The 19,258-nt window shown below is 50.2% G+C and overlaps 1 protein-coding gene across 1 annotated transcript; it reads left to right on the plus strand.

Annotated features, from left to right (window-relative positions):
* Window positions 1-14,685: 14,685 nt before the first annotated feature.
* Window positions 14,686-15,648, plus strand: MRGPRD (MAS-related GPR, member D). Its single transcript, XM_011942309.1, has one exon. The coding sequence runs from the start codon at window positions 14,686-14,688 to the stop codon at window positions 15,646-15,648; it is 963 nt and encodes a 320-aa protein (XP_011797699.1).
* The last annotated feature ends 3,610 nt before the right edge of the window (window positions 15,649-19,258 follow it).

A 19,258-nucleotide genomic window follows, 5' to 3' on the forward strand; every position in this document is an offset into this window, starting at 1 on the left:
ATGGAAAACTCTGCGCGGGTGAGTCACAGTGCCAGCGCCAAGTTTCCTGGCATGGAAGAGGAGGCTCCCCCGCTCAGGCAGGTTTTCTTAAATGTCTTTTTAATTAATTGAATTGAGACCTCATTTACATAAAAAACAACTGACCCATTTAATATATCGTTTAATTATCTTGGACAAACGTTTATGTGCCCATGTCATCAGAATGTTTCCATCCCCGCAGCAGAGGCGCTTCCATCATCCCCCCAAAGTTCCCTGGCACCCCTGGGCCGTCCATCCAGCCTCGGGCACACCCCTGCCCCCACCTGGGTGGACCATCCATCTCTGCTTTTCTGCCACTATAGATTAGTGTCCTAGGCAGACTTTTACAGTGTATCAGACAGGGTGCTGGGTGGAAAGTCACAGAAACTCCAGGTTCATCTAGCTTTGGCATGTGGGGTAGCTGGGAGGGATGTGTGTATTTAAGGGAGTTGACTGACTCACATACCCAGAAAGTTCCAGAAGTGATTCTGGCTTCAGACACAGCTGGATCCAGGGCCACAAATGATGTTCACTAGGCCACTTCTCTTTTCCCTGTTTTCATCCCTGCTTTGATCTGTGTTCCATTTATTCTCAATGGAAAAACTAAATGGCAGGTAAGCAGCAGTTCTCGGTTCATCTTCTAAAATTCTGCAATCCCAGCAGAAAGAGCACCCCCTTCCTGGGGAGTCCAGCTGAAGTCCTGATATCAAGCACACTGGCCAGGCCAGGGGCACACACCCTTCCAGGAGCTGGAGGCAGGGATGGGGGACGGGGGTGACAGTCGCCCCACCTAAGCTCAACAGGGAAGAGGTGCACCCAAGGTAAAACTGGCAGGCATGGCTGGGCGTCGTGGCTCACATCTGTAATCCCAGTATTCTGGGAGGTGGGTGGATCACTTAAGGTCAGGAGTTCGAGACCAGCCTGGCCAATATGGTGAAACTCCATCTCTACTAAAAATACAAAAATTAGCCAGGTGTGATGGCAGGCGCCTGTAATCCCAGCTACTCGGGAGGCTGAGGCAGGAGAATCGCTTGAACCTGGGAGACGGAGGTTGCAGTGAGCTGAGATCACGCCACTGCACTCCAGCCTGGGTGACAGAGTAAGACTCTAAATAAATAAATAAATAAACTGCCAGGCAAACAGCAGGTGTTGACCACGTTCCACCCCTCAGTCCACCCTCTACGTGTCCACTTCTTTCCTACCTATGATTTTTAAATGCTCCCACCCAAAACCTGTGGCTGTGTGATTTCCAACATAAAATGCCTTCCTTCCCCACAGAAGAGAGATGACCAAAGTCCGCTGCAGGGCCTGCCTCCCCAGCTCCGAGCCCAGGTCCTGGGTGCTATTCACGCCACCCTCCGTCAGAGCCACAAACACCTCCTCTTTGAATGGTACTTGTAGTACTTTCTGTGGATGCTGTCACCAGTTCACCAATACCACAGACTGGAGGGGGCACTTAAACAACAGAAGTTTACTTTCTCTCAGTCCTGGAGTCCAGAAATCCAAAATCAAGGTGTGGCAGGGCCGGTTCCTCTTCAGGCCTCTCTCCTTGGCTTGCAGACGGCCACCTTCTCCGTGTGTCCTCACAGGGCGGTCCCTCTGTGCCTCTTTGTGTCCTCACCTCCTCTTATCAGGACTGCAGTCAGATTGGATTCGGGCCCATCCTGGTGACCTCATCTTAACTTCATTAACCGTTTAAAGACCCTTTCTCCAAATATGATTACGTTCTAAGGTACAGGGAGTTGGGGGTTCAACATACAAATTTTGGGGAGACCCCCTTCAGGCCAACAGTGCCCTTTGGCCAAATGATGGTCACTTTCCAGACACACAACACACAGTGGAGAGGAAAAAGGAAATAACAGCATTTTTTTTTCTTAAATTCCCACTTGGAAAGGAAAAGGAAAGAACGAAAACACACGACGTTTGTGGGTCTGCGGCATATTCTGTGCTGGACAGGAAACCAGCAGCGTAAGGGGGGTCCCGATCAGCCCACCGGTGTGGCAGCCAGAATCCAAGATGGCCCCCAGCGCTGCCGCCTCACCCTCGTGTCATCCCCTCCCTGTGCGTATGGGCTGTACTAAGTGGCTTGCTTCTAACCGATGGAACACAGCAAAGCTGATTACGCTGCACGGCACTGTGACTTCATCTTGCAAGCAGACTCTCTCCCATGCTGGCTTCATTGAAGCCCTGTTGTGAGCTGCCATATTGGAGAGGTCCCCATGGCAAGCCACTGAAGGCAGCTTTTGGCCAACAGCCAGCCACACACAGAGCCTCCCAGCCTGGCAGCCAGCAAGCAACGGAACCCTGTCAACAACCACATGAGTTTGAAAGCAGATTCTTCCCCGAGAGAGCCTCAGATAAGACATCTGTGGGGACCACTCCTGATGTCACACGTTCTTTAAAGGCCTGGGGAAGCAGAGCTGAGCTGCCTCGCCTCCTGACACACGTGGCGCAACGCAGAATGCGGGACTTTACCAACCTCATGGTGTCATCCCACCAGGACCCAGTCCATTGCACACGTAAAGGCAGGTAATTTGCAACAAGCCTCTTTGCCTCTTTCAGGTATTGGTTTCTCCACTGGTCAGGAATCTTTGTTGCAAATGACAGAAACCCCATTGAAACACACACACACACACACACACACACACACAGAATGCACTGGCTCCTATTACTAAAAAGTCCAGGCAAAGATGGGCTTCAAGAACAGCTGGATCCAGGTGCCTGGATCTGGGGACTCTGTCAATCAGCTAGCAATTAGTCAAAACATATGAGCATCTCTACATGCCAGGCAATGTTCTAGGCACAGAAGGCACAAAAAATGTGAGAACTGCCACCTTCTGGAAGCTTATGTCTTTCTGAGCAGTCTGTCTCTGTCCCTTGGGTCTTGGCCCATTCTCAGGCAAGATCTCCCCTCCTGGAGAAGCGACAGGCACCATAGCTCCAGCATAGCAAACACAGAATAAAGAGGCCAGGGAAGTCCTCACTGTCACTGCAGTCAGCACAGCCCACGCCCCTAAGACGGTCCCCAAGTCAGTTGCCTCGAGTCACTTCTGTGATCAGCCTCCATGTCTGGGGTCCTCGCTTTTTCTTTCCTCATGCACATTTGTTCAAAGCAGATACCCAGCATCTCCCATGCCTATACCTCTTTCCACTGCAGGGCAGGGCAGTGAGAATGAACACTATGCTAGCTCCAGGACCCTCCTAGAGACTCAGCCATCCGCTGCACTACCCGTACGGCCCACCCAGCACCTGCTCCAGGCCAGTACCCTCGCAGGCCAGGGGACACGGGTAAGACGCTGGCCTCCATCCTGCCCTTGGGGGACTGACACATCACAACTCCTCACTCTCTAGGCAGGAAGGGGGCCTCGGCTGGTGTGGGGAAAGGCCTGCCCTACCGTCTGCCTGTGTGGCATGTGTGTGAGCTCTCCTTCTTTCTAGGAATTGAGGGAGGCCCTGAGGGACTACAGGCATTTTGGTGAGGACTCTGAGGCTCAGAGAGGTCACCTGAATGGTGTGGTTCCCCAACTCACAAGCAGTGGAACTCAAACTGGAAATAGGATGCTGGGCTCCAGGCCCAGCTCTCCTTCCTCCCCATCCCTCCGTAGGCAGCATCCTTAGTGAGTCCATTAGCCAGAGCGTCTCCCCAGGCAGGCAGTTGGGGGTGGCTGTAATAGCCTTTCCCAGCCCACAAGAACCCCCATGTCCTCCATGGCCTCACCTGGACCCCCCACGGCGGGTCTCACTAATGCTGTGAGGTCTCCTCGGCCATCCCCGGTGGCATTCAGGAAGGGAGGTATCGCCTTTCCTCAAAGGCCCTGGCCTCATCCTACATTTCGCTGCAGCCAAGCTGTCTCCTGTGGGGGCCCGGGGGGCTGTGCTCAGGTCCATTAGCCTTGAGCCGGCTCTTCTGGGCCAGCACCGCGGCACCCACGTGCGGAGCCCTGGCAGGCGGGGCAGGCACCCATCCTGCATTTATACCTCAGGCCCGAACCTGAGGGCCTTCTGCTCAGAGGGAACCCAGCGAAGACCAGCAGGGGATCCCGGGGACAGGCTCCTCTGAGCTTGGGGGCAGCCCTGCCCAGTGGGAGAGAAGCAGGCAGCTCGGGCCAGAGCCAGAACAGGGCGAGTGGCTCAGGGGCTTGGGCCTAGGTGGTTGCTGAAGCCTCCAGCACTGCAGTGGGCAGGCACCTGCCACCTTCGCCGAAGGACCGCACCCTGCATCCAGGACAGGTGAGAGGCCTGTTTTCTGCAATCTGGGTGAAGGCAGGAGAGCATGGGGGACAGAAGCGATGCTTTGCACCCGTGGGACCTGGGGGGGAGTTCCTGCTTGGCCAGGGTGGCCGGTAGCCCAGCAAGCATCTCAGCTTCTCTGAACCCAGATAAAGCAGAGATAACGAAACCCACCTCACAGACATTCAAGGCGCGGATGAGCTCATGTCACCAACCCTGGGACCTGCCACCTCAGTGTGACGGCAGAGCAGGGAGAAGCGTCAGACAAGTTAAATTCAAGCAGACATAGTTTGCTTTTGAGAAAACAGCTTATGAGACAACCAGGCCCTGTGTTTTCATTTATGTTAAAAAACATACATTTATAGGTAAATGCACAGAAAAAAAATCTTCAAGGATTTATGGTGATACCCGGGGTGGGGGGAAAGACAGGGGCAGACCTTCTTTCTTCTTTAGCATGGGAACCTTTCAAAATAAGACTGTATTTGCATCTTATCTGTGTCATGGTTAAAGATGTTTAAGGCCCAAGGAGAAAGGGACAATGTCATACCAGCCATGGGAAGGAACACGTTTCCGTGTCTTCAGTGGAATGGACAGGAACCCTAAAAGTTAACATGAGACATTGTCTATCAGAAACCTTACCTGACACTGAATACGAGAGGACAGTTTCCAACCTAGTGCTTTCCCCAACACACACACACACACACACAAATCCTCAACACCTTCTAAAAATCAGGCTCCGTTATTGGCCATAAGGCAGTGGAAATAGAAAATACTTTTAAAGGCCGGGCGTGGTGGCTCAGGCCTGTAATCCCAGCACTTTGGGAGGCTGAGGCAGGCGGATCACCTGAGGTCAGGAGTTCGAGACCAGCCTGGCCAACATGGTGAAACCCCGTCTCTCCAAAAAATACAAAAATTAGCCAGGTGGTGGCAGACGTTGGTAATCCCAGCTACTCAGGAGCCTGAGGCATGAGGATCGCTTGAACCCGGGAGGCGGAGGCTGCACTGAGCTGAGATTGCATCGCTGCACTCCAGCCTGGGCAACAGGGTAAGACTCCATCTCCCAAAAGAAAAAAGAAAATACTCTAAAAATCTGAAATATTTTAAACCCAGCAACTGGGGAATGAAAGCATGCCACGGACAGACCCCGAAGCGTGAAAGCTCACACACAGCAAACGCTCGGAGGAACCGCTTCCCAAAGTCATCATCTCTGGTGGTGAGATTATGAGCAACTTTTCTTTCTCGGTATTTTGAGTGTCTACCAGCGTCTCCAAAGTGCTCTATAGTAAACACAAATAACTTTGGTCATAAGAACAAGACCCCCACGTTTCAGGAGGCGCTCCGTCTCAGGACTGTGCACGTTCACTTCCACGGGTCCTGACCCGGGGCCATCGCTGTTATTAACGCCTCTCCCCCCGGGGGTCTTCCCGGTCTCTGATGCGCCCACTGGCCAAGCAAAGCAGCGCTGAGCCCACTAGACCATCGTAAACACCCCCTGACGCCATGCGGCCGTTCACGGCCTGAGCAATGATCGCTTCCCCCCACTGCAGTATCTCCTCAAGGTCTCGTGCGTCATTGATTAGTGCTGGGGGGCAGGAGTTCGCGTAAATCGGGGCTTCTCTTGGCTCTGATGGGGATCGGGAGCAAGCCTCAAGCTCAGAACCTCTAACAGAGCTCCAGAGCCACTCAGGGGAACCGTGTGACCCGGATGAGGGTCGAGCAGTCTGGGGCCCCACCAGGGGTCCATCTGTCCGTCAGATCTGTCCGTCAGTCCATCAGGCACTCAGCCAATAAACTCTGAGTGCTCCTGATGTGCTGGGCACGGTGCCCCCTGGCTGGCCCTGGATACCCCTGCACCCTTCCTAGGAAGAGAAGGCTGAGAGCAGAGCCAGTTGTTCCTGCTGTGCTGGGCTCAGCTGGGAAGGTGTCTTGTGGGTGGGCTTCCACTTGCCCTCTCCCAAGTCAGGATCAACCCCTCAATGAGCAGTGTGTGGCGATGGTGTGAGGCACTCTGCTCTCTACGGTGGGCACGCCCATGTCAGGGGCCATCGGATTTTCCTGTGGCTGCACAGACCAGGCAGCTTAAAGCACAAAGCTTCTCCCTCATGGTCGGGAGGCCAAAAACCCAGAATCAGGGTCAGCAGGGCCGTGGGCCCCCTGAGGCTCTAGAGAGCCCCTCCTTGCTCTTGTGGTTTCCAGTGGCTCCAGGCGTTCCTGGGATGTGGCCGCAGAAACCCAGTCCCTTGCCTGTGTCTTCATGAGGCCTCCCCTTCTTGCTAGGCGACTCCTGTGGATGTCTCTTACAAGGACTGGGATTAGGGGCTAACTGCATCATCCAGGATGGTCTCATCTCGAGATCCTTAACTCAATTACAACTGCAAAGACCCTACCTCCAAATAAGTCACATTCACGGGTTCTGGAACACATCTTTAGGGGCCACCTTTCAGCCCCCTACAGGAACCAGCCCAGAGTCTAACCTGCTGGTCTGCACACTCATTCATCCGTCAGCAAGTCTTTGTTGAACATTACTACCTGCAGGCATGGTACTACGTGTTAGGTTTTGTTTTGTTTTGTTTTGTTTGAGATGGAGTCTCGGTCTCTTGCCCAGGCTGGAGTACAATGGCGTGATCTGGGCTCACTGCAACCTCTGCCTCCTGGATTCAAATAATTCTCCTGCCTCAGTCTCCCAAGTAGCTGGGATTACAGGCACACACTACCACGCCTGGCTAATTTTTGTATTTTTTAGTAGAGACAGGGCTTCACCATATTGGCCAGGCTGGTGTCGAACTCCTGACCTTGTGATCCGCCCACCTCGGCCTCCCAAAGTGCTGGGATCACAGGTATGGGCCACTGTGCCTGGACGCGTGCTCGGTTTTTTAAAGGGAAGGTGAGGGTTAAAGAAAGACAGAGAGAGAGAGAGAGAGAGAGAGAGGAGGCTCTACAGGAAATGCAGGTATATCGTAAAAACCCGCGGAGGTCAGCGACCAGCTTGATGCCAGAGCCCACCACCGCTTACAGGCTGGGGTACTTACAGACTGGGGTACTTACAGGCTGGGGTACTTACAGGTATGGGCGGGAGGGGTCTGGGCAGTAAGGCTTGCTGCCTGGCAGGATATTGATAAGATCATGGGGGTGTTGCTTGCACTGTCTCCCAGCAGAATATGAAATTTGGGCTGTTTCTCACGGTCCAAATCCCTGTGGAATGTTTCACTTCCACCAAGGTCTGCGCAGTGGCGGGGGCCTTACAAAACGGTGCAGCTCACACTAGGGACTGGGTGAACAGACAGAGGGATCAAGTCAGACGCGGTGCCCACCCGTCCAGCCGACAGGCTGGCTGAACTCACTCCATCTGCAGAGACGAGGGAAGGAGGGCTGGGAGTTCAGGGAGTATGCTGCGGAGCGCTTAATCCAGGGTCCAAGCCACCAACATGTATTGAGCACCACTGGGTGCCAGCCCCTGATTCAGGGGTGGCAGAGACACGTACTCTCCCCCACCTTCCACCTCCTCACTCACCCCTTCTCCCTGAAGCTCATATCACTGCAGAGAAGCCAGGTATCTCCACTGATATGGCCAGTTTTCACATATGTGTTGGCTTTTACTAGAAAACAGTCACAGCTCATTATTCTACTTCGGGTGGGATAAGGGCTCCTGTCTCTCAGCCCCTCCACCCCAAATCCCTCTTCCTTTCCTCAGCCCCAATACTTGACACCCTCCTGCTATCAAGGAGTAAGAGGATGCCAGGGAGTGTCACCTGCCCCCCTCAGGTCCCTGGCTGACCCACGCCCAGTTCTGCGCCTCCTCCTGGTGACGTCCCAGCTTCTAGCTGGCCAAGCCCCCCACTGTAGGCTGGGTCCCCTCTCCTCTCGCCTCCTCCCCAGGAAATCATTCCTGCAGCCAAATCATTGGCCTCTCCCACGCATCAGGAGTCCCCTCTCCACTAAATCACTATCCTCGAATACAGCACACAATCACATCGTTCCAACAAACGGAGAGATCAGCCTCCCTGGCATTTCTCTGATCTCCTACCCGACCCATGACCACACATGCCTTTGAATGTCACCTGCACTCTCTCAGGGGTCCCTGCAGCTGAGCGTCTTCCCCAGGAGGGGTCCTCTGGGGCCATCTCCCTAATGCATGCCCCGCCCCCCCAACCCTCATCCCTTTGTGACCCATCAGGGTTCCGCATAAAGGCCCCCCATCAAGGCCGGGCGCGGTGGCTCACGCCTGTAATCCCAGCACTTTGGGAGGCAGAAGTGGGTGGATCACCTGAGGTCAGGAGTTCAAGACCAGCCTGGCCAACATACTGAAACCCTGTCTCTACTAAACATACAAAAATTAGCTGGGTGTGTTGGCCTGTGCCTGTAATCCCAGCTACTCGGGAGGCTGAGGCAGGAGAATCACTTGAACCCAGGAAGCGGAGGTTGCAGTGAGCTGAGATCACGTCACTGCACTCCAGCCTGGGGACGGAGCAAGACTCTGTGTCAAAAAAAAAAAAAAAAAGGCCCCCATCACAGCTCTCACCAGCAGCTCTCACCAGCAGCTCTCGCCAGCAGCTCTCGCCAGCACCCTCACAGGTGTCCGGCTGAAGCCACCTTGCTGTCCCTGCTCAGGGACAGTCTCTCCTGCAGGATGGTATCCACAGGTGCAAGGCGGGGCCTGTCTCTTTCTCTCCAGCACCCCAGTACCTGGAATAGCCCCTGACACACTGTTGGCCCTTGGGAAATGTCTGCAAGGGGCTCCCTGGTGACCCCCAAGAGGAAGCCAGGTGCCCTGAGGGCCTCTGAACCCCACTGGACATCACCATCCTGTCCAGGCACCCAGAGCAGAGTGGGGGACGGGGAAGGTGGCAGGTGGGGGACAATGGCCTGGGAAGACCCATCTGAAGTATAAGTACAAGGGCCGTGGGACAGCAGCATGAGCCCGCACCTTCCCCTCTCAGAGTGGCGGGGCCCCGGTCTCCCTTCCCCACAGAGCACTGCGCAAACACCCCTGAACCCGCACAGAGTAGACCCGCGTCATCCTGCAGCAGCCATGTTGCTGCACAGGTGACCCAGAGGCAGAGGCCAGGCTCCGCGGCATTAGATGGGGGGTTCCCCAACAAGCTGGAGAGGGATCAGGCAACAGATCCCCAAGCCCCCTCAGGAAGGGCCTGACCCTCGGGCCCAGCCATGTGCACACACACTTCTCCTGCAGCCAGCACCCCGCTCCCTCAGCTGGCTCCCCCCAACTCCCTTCCCACCTGAGTCCCTCCCGGCCCCTACCCTCTGAGTCCCTCACCTTGTCAGTTACACCCTGAGCTGTAGGGCGGGACTGCCTTTAACTGTGTGTTTCCTACACACAGCTGTGAGTTCATGGCCGTCGTGGTAATCGTTATATACGTGCTCTGTGTGTCTGTGTACATGGGTATACGTGTGTGTGTGTTTACCGTGTATATGTGTGTGTGCGGTGTATAGAGCTATGTGTTCTATGTGTATATATGTGCTACGTATGTATATATGATATGCCATGTGCAATATGTGTATATGTCTGTGCATATGTGTGTGTGCACTATTATATATGTGTATGTGTTTTTATAAATATGTATGTATATATCTGGCACACAGTATGAGTTTGGTAAATGTTTAAATCTGTTTTGAACCTGAGGGGACATTTCCAATGACAGTAGAATCTGAATTTACTACCACTTGCATGATGCCAAATCTCCCAGCCAAGAAATCCATCAAAAACCTGTTCCCGGACCTGTGAAATCCTTTGAATATCCACAGAGGCCAATGCCAAATGCCTGGGTAGCAAAACCTTTATGACAATGTGGGGCTCCCACAAGAAAAAGTAATGATATCCCTGTAGAAGGAAACCAGTAACTGCAAACATAAAAATAAAAAAATAATAAAAATAATAATAAAAAAAGAGCCAGTCGCGGTGGCTCACGCCTGTAATCCAGCACTTTGGGAGACTGAGGTGGGCAGATCACTTGAGGTCAGGAGTTCAAGACCAGCCTGGCCAACATGGCAAAACCCCATCTCTACTAAATATACAAAGATTAGCCAAGCGTGGGGACACATGCTTGCAATCCCAGCTACTTGGGAGGCTGAGGCAGGAGAATCGCTTGAACCCAGGAGGCAAAGTTTGCAGTGAGCCAAGATCATGGCCACTGCACTGGAGCCTGGGCAACACAGTGAGACTCTGTCTCAAACACAAAAAAAATTAGTAAGGATGAAGAGGACCACTACATAAAGGACACGATTCCCCAGTGTTATCAAATAATCTTGGATTTGTAGTCACTTAACAAAGTTTCAAAATAGGTAGAAGACAAAATGATAAGACCTCAGTCATAATGGGTTGATATTTATAGCAGACAAATTAATAAAGCTACAGATAATGTAAATTGCATAATTTTAAAAACATAGTCAAATGGATATAGAAAGAAAATAGAAATTAACCATCCATTAGGCTTCAAAATGCATCTCAACAAATATCAAAAAACTGACCACATTATCTGACTTTCTTGCAATATTAACAACAAAAAGATAGCTAGACTCATGCATTACAAAATGTATTTCTAAGTAACTTACAGACATTTAAATTTCATATTTGCAATAGTTTTGAATTATAAGCTATTTAGACAACAATAAAAACACTCGATATCAAAATTTATGAAACATCTAAAGAAATACTTAGTGGTACATTTATAGCCCTAAATACCTGTTACCAAAAAGAGAAGATTTAAAAATTAATTACATAAGCATTCAACAAAGGAAGCTGAAAAAGAATCACAGCGTAAATCCAAAGAAAATGGAAAAAAAAAATAAAAGCATAAATTAAGGAAATAGGAAGCAAAGAAACAGTAGAGATGATTTTATTTTTAAATAGTTCTCATAAAACAATCCTCTGGCAAACTGATCAAGAAAAAACAGGAGTGAAGTCACAAATAAAGACTGGCAGATAGAAGTGAAGTTGTAAAAATTCTAAATGAATATAAGAAACTACTGTGCATATTGTACTGATAAGTGTGAAACCAAAAAGCAAGAACAATTTTCTAGAAAAATAATATTGCCTACTGTAACTCAGTAAGAAATTAAATGCCTGAGTAAACTGAAAACATTAAATACGTTGGATTTGTAGTTCTTTTTAAAGCCATGCACGTCCACTCACACTTACATAAAAATTACCAGACCAGATGGTCTTACCTTCTGCCAAACCTTCAAAGAAAGATAATCCTTACAGGACACAAATTGTTCTAGAAGACAGAGGAAAAGGGTAACCTCTCCAACTCATTTTATAAAGCCAGTGTCACCTTTAGCTTTGAAATAAAAAACAGGCAAGGATAATACCAGAAGGGGAAATTATGGGCCAATTGCAGATATATAAACATGGATGAAAATGTTCTAAATAAAATCAAAGCAAAAAACCCTCAGAACTAACTAAATGGTTTATCTTAGAAATAGCAGGTTGAATAAATGCCAGAAAATCTATCAATATATATTCACCACATAAAGAGACAGAGGGAGAAAAAAAGAAAATTTTTATCTTGGTAGATGCAGAAAAAAAGGTTTATGACAAATTTCACCATGCATTTATGATAAAAACTCTCAGAAAACTACAAGGAAACCTTCTCACTTTGATAAAAGATAGTACCAAAAACTGAGAGTAAACATCATATCTAATGGAGAAACTTTAGACACATGCTCTTTAAAATTAGACAGAAGATGGCCGGGCACGGTGGCTCACCCCTGGAATCCCAGCACTTTGGGAGGCCGAGGTGAGCAGATCATGAGGTCAGGAGATTGAGACCATCCTGGCTAACACAGTGAAACCCCGGGTTGCTAAAAATACAAAAAATTACCTGGGCGTGGTGGTGCGTGCTTGTAGTCCCAGCTACTCGGGAGGCTGAGGCAGAAGAATTGCTTGAACCTGGGAGTCAGAGGTTGCAGTGAGCTGAGATTGTGCGCCACTACACTCTAGCCTAGGCGACAGAGCAAGACTCCGTTTCACAAATAAATAAATAAATAAATAAAAATTATAAACCCTCAGATCCAAGAACCTCAATGAATATAATGAACACCAAAATAAACTATACCAAAGAATACCATATCTACACTTTTGAAAACCAATGATTAAGAGAAGACCTTAAAACAGCCAGAGAGGCCAGGTGCAGTGGCTCATGCCTGTAATCCCAGCACTTTGAGAGGCTGAGGTAGGTGGATTGCTTGAGCTCACGAGTTTGAGACCAGTCTCGGTAACATGGCGAAATCCCATCTCTACAAAAAATACAAAAATTAGCCGGGCATGGTGGTGTGCACCTGTAGTCCCAGCTACTTGGGAGGCTGAGTTGGGAGGATGGCTTGAGCCCAGGAGATGAAGATTGCAGTGAGTCGAAATTGTGCCACTGCATTCCAGCCTGGGTGACAGAGCCAGACCCCATCTCAAAATAAATAAATAAATAAGAGAAAAGAATGAGAATTATTACAGAGCTCTTTTCAGAAGTTATGCAAGACAAGAGACCACAGAATGACATCTTTAAAGTTTTAAAAAATAAATTTTAACAACTGTCAACCTAGAATTCTTTATCCAGAGAAAATATCCTTCAAAAATGAAGGTGATACATTACCTACAAAAATTAACTTAAAATGAATCAATGACTTAAATATAAGAGCCAAAGCCACAAAATCCTTAGAAAAGAACACAGAGGTAAATCTCCAATCTTCATGAACTTGGATTTGGCAGTGGATTCTTAGATATGACACCAAAGACACAAGCAGCAAAAGAAAAAAATAGATAAACTGGACTTCATCAAAGTAAAACCTTTCATGTCTCAAAGGACACCATCAGGAGAGTGAAAAGGCAGCCTACAGAGTGGGAAAAAATATTTGCAAATCATATCTCATAAGAGTCTAATATATACAATTTTTATTTTTAAAAAACTTTGGGTGTGGTGGCTGACACCTGTAATCCCAGCACTTTGGGAGGCCAAGGCAGGTGGATCACCTGAGGTCAGGAGTTCAAGACCAACCTGGCCAATACAGAGAAACCCTGTCTCTACAAAAGTACAAAAATTAGCGAGGCATGATGGTGGGTGCCTGTAATCCCAGATACTCGGGAGGCTGAGGCAGAAGAATCACTTGAATCTAGGAGGCGGAGGCTGCAGTGAGCTGAGATCGTGCCATTGCACTCCAGCCTGGGCAAGAGAGCGAGACTCTGTCTTAAAAATAAATAAATAAGTAAATAAAACTTTAACAGTTCAACAATAAAAAGACAATCCAATTTTAAAGTAGAAAGGATCTGAATAGATATTTCCTCAAAGATATGCAAATGACCAATAAGCACGTGAAAAAACGTTCAACATCATTTGTCATTAGGGAAATGCAAATCAAAATCACAATGAGATACTAATTCACACACCCACTAGGATGGCTACAATAAAAAAGACAGCTAATAACAAATCTTGGTGAAGGTGTAGAGAAGTCAGAACCCTCACACATTGTAGGTGCCTACTTTAGTCATGGAAAGGGCCTGGACAACGGTAAGAACTCACTGGGGTACACTGAATGAATGAACTACCGAATTAATAATTGAATGCATAAACTAATGGAATCCTCCCAATGTCCGATTCATCAGCAAGGCTTGGGGACTCTTGCTGACATGTTACAGGCATGCACCACCACACCCAGCCCCAAGGTCTTTTTTTTTTTTAGTTAACTCAGAGGGTTTGACAATTACAGGAGGAAAAAAATGATATCAAATGCTTCTATCAAATATTTTTTCTATGTCTATTGATAATAATGCTTTTTCTACAATAGATGTAGAAAAAGCATTTGGTAAAAGTCCATACATCTCCATGATTTAAAAAATAATTCAGGGCCGGGCGCGGTGGCTCAAGCCTGTAATCCCAGCACTTTGGGAGGCCGAGACGGGTGGATCATGAGGTCAGGAGTTCGAGACCATCCTGGCTAACACGGTGAAACCCCATCTCTACTAAAAATACAAAAAACTAGCCGGGCGAGGTGGCGGGCGCCTGTAGTCCCAGCTACTCAGGAGGCTGAGGCAGGAGAATGGCGTAAACCCGGGAGGCAGAGCTTGCAGTGAGCTGAGATCTGGCCACTGCACTCCAGCCTGGGCGACAGAGTGAGACTCTGTCTCAAAAAAAAAAAAAAAAATAATAATAATAATAATAATAATAATTCAAATCAAGATAGAAGAGAATATTTTAAACTGATAATGGACATCTATAACAGCTTTGTAGGTATAAAGGTGACCCTGGAGGCAGATCTGGGCTGAGTGAGTCACAGGAGGGAGGGAAGATTAAGCCTCCCGGCCACGGTCTGTTGCATAAAGAATCTGGAAGGTAGAGCTCTGAAGCTGGAAATTCGAGGGGCTCCCAGGGGTCCCCCATGGTCCCAGCAACACAGAATTTCACATTGGTGTATCTTCCTCTTGTAGGGATGAACCAGACTTTGAATAGCAGCAGGACCGCAGAGTCGGCCCTAAACCATTCCACAGGGAGCGTGGTGCACACGGCCTGCCTGGTGCTGAGCTCCCTGGCCATGTTCACCTGCCTGTGCGGGATGGCAGGCAACAGCACAGTGATCTGGCTGCTGGGATTTCGAATGCGCAGGACTCCCTTCTCCGTCTATATCCTCAACCTGGCCACAGCCGACCTCCTCTTCCTCTTCAGCATGGCTGCCATGCTCAGCCTGGAAACCCAGCCCCTGGTCAGTACCACTGACAAGGTCCACGAGCTGATGAAGAGACTGAAGTTCTTTGCCTATACAGTGGGCCTGGGCCTGCTGACAGCCATCAGCACCCAGCGCTGTCTCTCCGTGCTCTTCCCTATCTGGTTCAAGTGTCACCAGCCCAGGCACCTGTCAGCCTGGGTGTGCGCCCTGCTCTGGATGCTGTGTCTCCTGACAAATGGGTTGACCTCTTGCTTCTGCAGCAAGTTCTTGAAACTCAATAAAGACCGGTGCTTCAGGGTGGACATGGTCCAGGCTGCCCTCATCATGGGGGTCTTAACCCCAGTGATGATTCTGTCCAGCCTGACCCTCTTTGTCCGGGTGCGGAGAAGCTCCCAGCAGTGGCGGCGGCAGCCCACCCGGCTGTTCGTGGTGGTCCTGGCCTCTGTCCTGGTGTTCCTCATCTGTTCCCTGCCCCTGGGCTTCTACTGGTTCGTGCTGTACTGGTTGAACCTGCCGCCTGAGATGCAGGTCCTGTGCTTCAACTTGTCACGCCTCTCCTCGTCCATGAGCAGCAGCGCTAACCCCCTCATCTACTTCCTCGTGGGCAGCCGGAGAAGTCACAGGCTGCAGGGGTCGCTGGGGACTGTGCTCCAACGGGCGCTTCGTGAGGAGCCCGAGCTGGAAGGTGGGGAGACGCCCACCACGGGCACCAATGAGATGGAGGCTTGAGAGCCACCCACAGGTGCTTCCCATCTGTGCGAGCCTGTGTCCTGGAGATTCCCGAACCATGAGCTGCCTCCCGCCTCATCCCTGCCAAGTGCCTGGCTAGCCTTCTTGGGGGAGCCCCAAGGACTTTGCAACTGCGTGTGGGGGTCACTTCCCTGCACGTCAAAGCTCCCCACACCACCTGTGTCCTGGATCTCACAATGCAACCCTGCGGGAAGATGCAATTTATTTGGTTGTAGCAGATCATCTGATTGGGGGAAAATATTAGCTTTTAGCCCTACCCTGCTGTAAGCTGGTTATCTATGGGTGGATAACAGGCATCTCATTTGAATATGAAAGCTTTCTCCCAACCACCTTCTCTGCCTGAGACAGCATCTCTGTGCAGGGGTGGGTAACCTCGGGGGATCTTTGGCCCTATGCTGGTCCTTGGGTGGCACCAACTGGCCACCAAGGCGGTGCCCCCGTGCACCTTTCCCCAGGTGTGCCTGCAGTCTGTAAGTAAACGGTGTTGCCATCGCTGACCCAGATCTCGCTGGCTGTGGGCCATGAGACTCTGCCCCACTGTCCCTCTGACCCCTGGCCAGCCCTTGACCCCTGGCATTTGCTGTGAGGTTGCCTTACCCTGTCACCCCTCGCACCCAGGGCAGGCCTGTTTGCTTTCCTCCAGGCTGCACTGGGAAGGGAAGAGCCTCTGCCTGGGTTCACTGGCAGTTACTCCAGCAGACGCTGATGGGACAGTGCCCCAGGCAGTGGAGGGCAGCCTGCCAGGCAGTGTCCCCCAGAGCCAGAGTCTCGTACCTGACTGACTGTCCCTCCCAGGGCCCCCTCACTTTGCCCAAAGGCCCAAAGAGGGAACATCTGGGACACATATCAGCCAGCTCCACTCTCCTCCCTCCTCTTTTCCTTCCCACAGTCCCCAGGGTCCAGAACAAGGCCGATGTTCCCTGCACTTTCCACAAATCACAGCCCTTTCCTACCACCCAGCATCCAGCCTTGAGGCTCAGGGCTTGCAGGGAGGGGCTGCAAGACAGGAGGTCCCTGCAGAGTCAGTCCCGGACTTAAAGAGGTAAGGGAGGAGAAAAGACAGGAAGTGGAAAGATCCTGTCTCCAGACCACAGCCTGGCCTGCAAGCCTGGCACCCGGCTGCGTCATCCTGTTTTTCAGGTCAGAAGGTGAAAATGATCTTGTTCCTTCTCTCGGCATCTTTCTGAAGCAAATCTCAGTCTCCTCCCAAAAGATGGAACCTTTGAACCAGCCAGGGCACAGTTCGGATCCTGAGACAGGAGAGGACGGCTCATCAGTAAGCTATAAAATACACCTGGAATCAACTCTCACCGCCTACGGTTCCGTGCCGTGGCGGGCGATGCTGTCCTGGGGACTTGAAGACTGTACACCCGGACAGGACTCCCCTTCCTGGGGTCTCCCTGGGTGTTCACTGCCCTGGGCTGGGGGCTGTGCAGCCCTGGCAGGAGAAGTTACCTCTGAGTGCTTTCATTTCCTGGGTCATGTGCTTTCCCACCCAGGGCTCAGGCCCCCAGGTCTGCACGTCCCGGAGAGGCATGCAAGGCAGAGTGGTGGTTCTTTATCAGTCATTGCAGCATTTAGCGGAGCACTTGGTGCCAGCACTGGCCTCGCACACCACACGCACTTAACAAGTGCTTATTTAGCCAGTAAGAGTCACTGATGCCTGTACAGTGCTTTACAGCCCATGTTTTCTCCAGGATCCAACCCACATCTTCTGACTACAAACCCCATGCTTCACAACCCTCCTCCAACCTGGGCAGCCACAAGGTGGCCCAGTCTAAAGCCCACGGTTGGTAGGCGGACCATCTCGCTTCTTAGCAGTCAGTGGCTACCACAGGGCCCCTCATTTGCAAGGGGAGGAGCCCTAGAAATTGTTCACACGATGATGTCATGCTTTGATAAAACTTATAAAATGATATATTCATTAGACCTTCTACTCGGGTACGTCCATCACACTCCCCTTTAGGTCAGAGGGCACTGGTGTGCCCACAGGTAATTGGGGGGTGGGGTTGAGTGGAAGAGGAGTTAGGGGGTCCGTGCAGTTTGGGCTTAGTGAGGTGCATTTATGTGGTTTCTGATCACCTCCGTGTGTGGTTAGGCAATTGCTAGCGTCCCAGGGTAGGAACGGCTTCCAGGAACGTTCTCACTGCCTGCTGTCCCGGCTCCCAGGAACGTTCTCACTGCCTGCTGTCCCAGCTCCCTGGGCATCGTGGAAAGAGCTGCCTGAAAAAATGAACAGATGAAGGAAGTATGTGGAGGAGTGGGTAACAGAAGAAATAAGATTTGAAATGTACAGAACCAGAAGCTAGCTTATAGAAGAATCCTCTGATCCCTAGATGTACAATTCTAAGTGGGGGGTTCTGTTCTCATGGGTGCCTGCTCAGAGCAGGTGTCACTGGTTAGCAAGATCCTTGCTAATGCAGCGTGTGTAATCAGAACACATACCACATTTCCCGGGGGGGAATGATCTCCTCCCCTACCCGGGAAATGTGAAAGTACCATTCATCAGACACCCAGTTTTTGTATCCAAAATGCTGGAGCAGGAATACAAATGGCAAAAACGTCTCTGTGTGAAGTTGCATGTTTTATGTATCCAGCTATCAATCACTTAAAATAAATCCAATCAATGAGGAAAAACACAATTATCTTTCTCTTTTCTCCACAGAAAGTATACAAAATAGATCTATGAAGAGGCAACAGTATTCAGCCAAAAATGTAGGACAGATATTAGAAAGGTTTGTTAAGCAGCTAGTTATTAAACATATTATAGGGCTTTAGATATTTTATGAAGTTTGTGTTACCCGCTCTTGCTGAAAACAATGTTTGATTTACTTTCTCATTCTAAATAAGTATTCATTTTCAGACCTGATTTTGTATTTGTAACTTTCCTTCCTTCTTTTCTTCCCCCTTAAAAAGGGTCCCAAATCCTGTAGAAATTTTAGCTCCCACAAACCCTGGATCCAACAAGGAGCAGCAAGCCCTCTGGCCACACTAGAGTGCTGGAGATTTCCTTGTGAACAACCATAAAATTCCAGTAGCATAGTCCACACTGTCTGATAGTTCAATCCTTTGCTGAAACAAGTTTTCTTGTTGAGCCCTGATTTCCCCAATCCCACCACAAGGTTCAGCCATGTGGGGTCCCAGGTGGGAACCAGATGCAGAGGGAGGATGGGGGTCCTCCCACCCACTCACTGATGGGGACAGGGCCTGGCTCTGGGAGTGAGGAGATGGGGGCTCCCCTCCACCTTCTGGGTTCCCTCAGGCCAGGTGTTGCCCTCTGTAGCCTCTTCTTCCCCAGCTATGTAACGGGAACCATCAATCCCACCCTGCACTCCTCCTGAGGCCCCTGTGGGGTGCCGCAGGGAACTGGATGAAGAACACATGTTCTAAACAATCAACAGTGATTCCAGAAAGGAATTCCTGACAAGAACAGCTTGATCAGGCCGACAAACACAGCTTGGTTTGGTTTGGAAATAGGTGGCTTCCAGATTGCTTGTTTAATAGAGATGAACAGCACGTGCATAAGTTCTGCAGACCACAGTGTCAGGAGGCGAACAGTACCAAGTTCTTTATTTTCTATCATGGAACT

Source organism: Colobus angolensis, unplaced genomic scaffold (assembly GCF_000951035.1).
Source record: "Colobus angolensis palliatus isolate OR3802 unplaced genomic scaffold, Cang.pa_1.0 Scaffold21, whole genome shotgun sequence".
Lineage (NCBI taxonomy): Eukaryota > Metazoa > Chordata > Mammalia > Primates > Cercopithecidae > Colobus > Colobus angolensis.

Coding starts and splice junctions, on each gene's coding strand:
- MRGPRD (XM_011942309.1), top strand. CDS start 14,686: ATGAACCAGACTTTGAATAGCAGCAGGACCGCAGAGTCGGCCCTAAAC.